Source organism: Phyllopteryx taeniolatus, chromosome 10 (genome assembly GCF_024500385.1).
Source record: "Phyllopteryx taeniolatus isolate TA_2022b chromosome 10, UOR_Ptae_1.2, whole genome shotgun sequence".
Classification (NCBI taxonomy): Eukaryota; Metazoa; Chordata; class Actinopteri; order Syngnathiformes; family Syngnathidae; genus Phyllopteryx; species Phyllopteryx taeniolatus.
In genome coordinates, this window is record NC_084511.1 from 17,825,235 (window position 1) to 17,831,070 (window position 5,836).

The 5,836-nt window shown below is 42.1% G+C and overlaps 1 protein-coding gene across 1 annotated transcript; it reads left to right on the plus strand.

The window, feature by feature from the left end:
• The first annotated feature begins 228 nt into the window (after positions 1–228).
• adrb2a (adrenoceptor beta 2, surface a) lies at positions 229–4,545 on the plus strand. The gene is made up of 2 exons (XM_061788322.1): positions 229–417; positions 684–4,545. The coding sequence occupies exon 2, from the start codon at positions 684–686 to the stop codon at positions 1,929–1,931; it is 1,248 nt and encodes a 415-aa protein (XP_061644306.1). The 5' UTR covers positions 229–417; the 3' UTR covers positions 1,932–4,545.
• Positions 4,546–5,836: the final 1,291 nt, after the last annotated feature.

Consider the following 5,836-nt stretch of genomic DNA (forward strand, 5'->3'; position numbering starts at 1 on the left):
CAACAAAACAATTGATTGCTGATTGTAATTTGCCAGAATAATAACATTTAGTTTTGATAATTTAAAGTATTTACAGTTATGGGTTGGCAGCTTATGTCTCATGCAGTCACAGCTGCAGGGACAATGTGTTCAAACTCTCTGGAGCTCTCAGCTCCTGCTTTGCTTGCTCCCTGATTGGCTGAGCCCTGACCGTGATGTCATCAGTGCATGTTATAAGGGCTCTGACAAATAGCCTGAGAGACACATGAGAAGAAGCACCGCTAAACTGGGTGCAGACAGAGTGAGAGGCCAGGAGTAGAAGAGAAAGCAGTGCACAGAAAGAAAGACGTGGCGCTGAAGTTATTTTTTTTTAAATAAAGTCATCAAACGGTGACTTTTCTTCCAGGAGGAAGTAAGGGAAGGAAACCACCGGTGGAGGTCTGTACTCTTATTTTATGGTCAACTTGTTAAATATGCTTTAAAGCTGGCCTTGCTGAGGCTTTGCAGGATTGGAGAGTGGTTTTTTTTGGTGTCATTTTGGGTATAATTTAACTAACTGCTGACATGTGGCTGTGCATTTCTCGCTTTGCTCGCTTTGTTTTAAGGGCTTCTCTTGTATATATAACTTCTATTTAAGTTATCCTGGTCTCATCAGGCCACTATTAAAATAGTAGTTTTAATGGAGTTGTGTCACTTCTCTTCAGATGGAAAGTCCAAGCCTCCCACTGAACCTCAATGTGAGCGCAGAGATGATCAACTCTTCAGATCTAACCAAAAGTGAAGAGGGATTCAGTGAGGCCACAATGATTCTGCTGGGCATGATCATGTCATCGCTCATCCTCTGTATTGTTTTCGGCAACATCCTGGTCATAACGGCGATCGGCCGCTTCCAGCGTCTCCAAAATGTCACCAACTGCTTCATCACCTCCCTGGCTTGTGCCGACCTGGTCATGGGTCTCATCGTGGTCCCTTTCGGTGCTTGTTATATCATCTTCAATAACTGGCACTTTGGTAGTTTCTGGTGTGAGTTCTGGACGGCCACTGATGTGCTCTGTGTGACCGCGAGCATTGAGACCTTGTGTGTCATTGCCATAGACCGTTACTTGGCCATTAGCTCTCCCTTCCGCTACCAGACTATGCTGACAAAGTGTAAGGCCCGCATTGTGGTGGTGCTGGTGTGGGTCATCGCCGCCTTGATATCTTTCCTGCCCATACACATGAAGTGGTGGATATCTGATGATAAGCAAGCGAAAGAGTGCATCGAGGATAGCAGCTGCTGTGAATTCTACACCAACATGGCTTATGCCATCACGTCCTCAATCATCTCTTTCTACATCCCCTTGGTCATCATGGTGTTTGTCTATAGCCGAGTTTTCCAGGAGGCCAAGCGCCAGCTCAAAAAGATTGACCAAAGCATGGGGCGCTTTCACAACAGCGACAAAATCAAACCTTTGGACGCCAACATCGGGCGCGGGCAGAAGAAGGTGAAGTTTTGTCTGCGGGAACACAAAGCCCTAAAGACGCTGGGCATCATCATGGGGATCTTCACTCTGTGCTGGCTGCCCTTTTTTCTGCTTAATGTGGTGGTTGCCATATGGAAGGTGGAAGATATTGACCTCACTTTTAGGATCCTCAACTGGATAGGCTACGCAAACTCAGCCTTCAATCCGCTCATTTACTGCCGGAGCCCAGAGTTTCGATACGCATTTAAGGAAATCCTCTGCCTCAAAAGGAACCACATCTCCAAAGCGGGACCTATGAACGGATACATCTACGATAGACACAGCTGGCAGAGCGAGCAGCAGGGTCGGACTAAAGGCAACTCGGAAGACAGCGATGCCAACGAGGGTTGTTTGGAGCAAGAAGCCTGTGTTGACAGTCCTGAGGACAGAGTGGTGGACTCCAATGGGAACTGCAGCAAAGACCTCCCAATTGTAGCGGCTGTACTTTAAACTATGAGACTTTTACCCAAAGGGCACCTTTAATGTTTACACTGCTGACATGCACCCATTGCCTTTGGCAGGTAAGGCCAGTCAGGCAGCATGGAGGCACAGGATTCTGCTTTAAGGAAACTATATTTATCATGTAACAGATATAGTGTTGGCAGATTTTACTCATTCATTCATCTACCTCACCACGTTGTCTTGAATGTGTGCTTGAACATTTGCATTGCTACAACATGATAGCAGAGACGCTATCCTCAATTTAAAAACCGAGGCCTCTCTGTCAATAAGGATGTATTGTAGCTTTATCAGACTAGATTGTTTATTTGTGAAACTTTCCAAAACCATTCCATCTTAATTTTGCCTTCATTGAGTTTGCTCAATTTCATGACAATGCAATAGATGAACAAAAGGTATGGGGACATTCTCCTTCAGCTGTTTTGTGAGGCCCCCGTTATGCCTGATCTCCCTTTTACAGCCTGCTCCTTGGGAGGTTGTGTAGCAGATTGCGGCACTGATAAATAATAGTTATCTCCGTCTCGCCGGTGCGAGCTGTGCAACGCCTGGGGCCATTCTCTGTTGGCTTTGTGATAAAACCTGCACATTTGTAGAGCAACCAGCAATTGCATTATCAGCACTAATGTTTCCTAATAAGCATACTGTTTTAAATGCTTTCAGCAGCTTTCAAGCTGAGCAAGCAATTAATTACCTTCATTGCACTGGTTCATTTGAATGTAATACCCAATGGATGTGTTTTTTTTAAATGCTGTTTTTGAATGAAAGTACTGTGTTTACAACATAAGTGTGTGTGTGTGTGTCTTTATCTGTGTCTTTGTGTATGCCTGTGTGTACGTATGCACATAGCCCCAGTGGGCGGGAATAGCCAAGACATAAGCTGAGATGTATTTTGTACTAATCATATCAAAGACAAGAGACAACCAGTCCACGTTTGTAACTTCGGTGACATTTTCCAGACTTCCCTTAACCTACATATGTATATATGTAGTGCCATGAAATAATCCAAAAGAGACTCGGCACAGTGTTCTTCTTCTTGGTTTGTCTGTCTCCAGGAAGTGCCCCAAATCCAGCAGAGCTCTGCCCAATAAACAAGAGTAAATCCATTATCTCCACTGTCAAGCAACAGGATCTGATCTCCTCCCTTAAAACAACACAGCTGCATAAAGTTCCCTGTTTGAATGCTGCCATCACACGAAGGACCAATTTGAAAATGAGTCTTACGCGGACAAGTTTTAAGAAAATAAATCTCACATTCTTAGCCTAAATTGCTTTGAGTGAAGGGGGTCTCTTGAGTCAGGTTGGGTTATCTTATTTTGATCGCAGTGACAGTTTGCTAAATGTTGCAAAAGATGGCTGAGGAAGGAACACCATCAGTGTTAGTGACCTGTGTTTTTGTGGACGTAGCCTTGGTCCCGATGAACTTTGTATCTCTATGCGCTGTATTGCTCAGTTCAATCTAGTCTGGCGATGTATAGCGAATTGACGCAAGTGTGGGGTCGTCGTACGTCAATGTGTGTGAAGTGGGAAAAAAAAGCTTTTCAGTCATATTTTTCCTTCCCTGTTTTTCTTCTTCATGGATTTATTACAAAGTAAATTCAAGGGTTGAGTGTCATAAAAAATACTCCCCAGATGTCATTTCACTGTACAGGTACTATGTCAAAAGTAACAAACAAGAAACAAGTTCATGATTCCTGACTACGTTTATATTTATTCACACACACTATGAACTATAAAGCTTTAACTGTGTAGTTGTCAGGTTCATACAAAACGGAGCGTAAATTTTTCCGATGGTTTTAAAACAAATGTTATTTTGCATGCTATATCTGTCTTTGTGCTGATGTCCTGTTGCTATTTTTTTTCCAAGTGATCTGTTTAGTCCTATTGATGGAGGCTTTGAAGTACAGTCAGTAGTATATCCACACTGCTCCCTCCTGGCAGTGCCCTCTCCTTGCACCTCAACTCTGACTCCTGAATGGTTACTCTTCATGTGCACACAAAACGATTGTTATATTCAGTTGCAATTACATGAAAAGCAATCATGACAACATTCTAAGTCTGGATATTAAAAGTGAATTAAGAGTGTTAAATGTAGTTGGTTAAGCATCCTTATACTGTGGTGTGTATCATGCCAAAAAAGGGTCACTCAGTATGGCATTGGACTTCAATTAAAAGAGAAATGATGGCATATGTATGACTATGTATGCAGACTGTAGAACTGCAAAACATTTTGTAAAATTTTAAGTTTGGAATGGACATCAAAACTCATTCAATAGTGAATCTATTCACATTACCTGAATGTTAACATGATTTTGCATATGTCATTTTGCAAAATGATTGTCTGGTGAACTGCTGTGACTCATTGATGTGTGAATTACTAATACCATATGCTTTAATCACTGTGTGAAAAGTGGCCGTTCGCGCAGCTCAATGTTTACTAGATGTTTTTCAACTCCTTCACGCACAAGTTTGTTGCTGGTATACATCTGTTGAATAATGTGATGTTCTGTGATATTTATAAAAAGCTGGAGCTATTGTGTTAAAATAAATTATTTACGTGTTGCCTGTAAGGTCCTCATTTTGTGATCATTAAATTACCCAACAATAAGAGGTGTACTTTTCTTGTGGTCTTCTTAAATGCAATTTTTTAGTATCTGCGAGTGAGTGTAATTGGACAGAAGGAAAATTGAAACTAGACACACAAAATTGGGTGAGGTTATGTTCTTTTCAAGATTTCCCATATTATCGTAAATGGCATCTGTTTGACTCTGATACAAAAAAAGTCTCAGTTAATGAGTACATCATTTACACTTACCAATCACAATATTACAGTAGGTCAATATGCACAATTTATTAAGGGCCAGTGAAATAAACATATCCCTTTACAAAGATATTAATGCTCAACTTGGACACCAACACAGAGGGGTATTTGTGCTATTGTGTATGTTATAAAAGATATTACTGTAGTTGTAGGTCTCAGCGGTGTATATTATTTCTAATATTTCCCTTCTATTCAAGGTTACCATATGTGTATATATGACCATATACAACAAACCACAACCAGAATAAGAAACATGTCCATCCATCCATCCATTTTCTGAGCCGCTTCTCCTCACTAGGGTCGCGGGCGTGCTGGAGCCTATCCCAGCTGTCATCGGGCAGGAGGCGGGGTACACCCTGAACTGGTTGCCAGCCAATCGCAGGGCACATAGAAACAAACAACCATTCACACTCACAGTCATGCCTACGGGCAATTTAGAGTCTCCATTTAATGCATGTTTTTGGGATGTGGGAGGAAACCGGAGTGCCCGGAGAAAACCCACGCAGGCACGGGGAGAACATGCAAACTCCACACTGGCGGGGCCGGGGATTGAACCCAGGTCCTCAGGACTGTGAGGCTGACGCTCTAACCAGTCGGCCACCGTGCCGCAAGAAACAGGTCTTTAAACAAATTATAATAAGATAAAAATGAAACCTTCTTGGCTGGTGTCCAAGCATGATTATCTTGTATCGTATAATTAGTTTTAAGAAGCTGACTTTTGATCCACATCTGCATCAGATCTCATTTCTTTTTATGAGTGACAGGTGTCCAAAAACCAACCCAATACACTTAAAATTTGTATTTACCTGAATACTAGTGTCCATCCATGTTTATATAATCTTCATGTGGATTGTGTGAGGCCTAAAATACAGTACACTCATCCATGCATTTCCTGGACTGTTTAGCCTCATAGGGCTGGAGCCTATGCCACCTGACTATAGGTGAGAGGCAGGATACACCATGGACTGGTCGATAGCTAATCGCTGAGCACATATAGAAAAACAACCATTCAACCTCACATTCACACCTAAGGACAATTTAGACTCTGCAATTAACCTAACATGAATGGTTTTGGAAT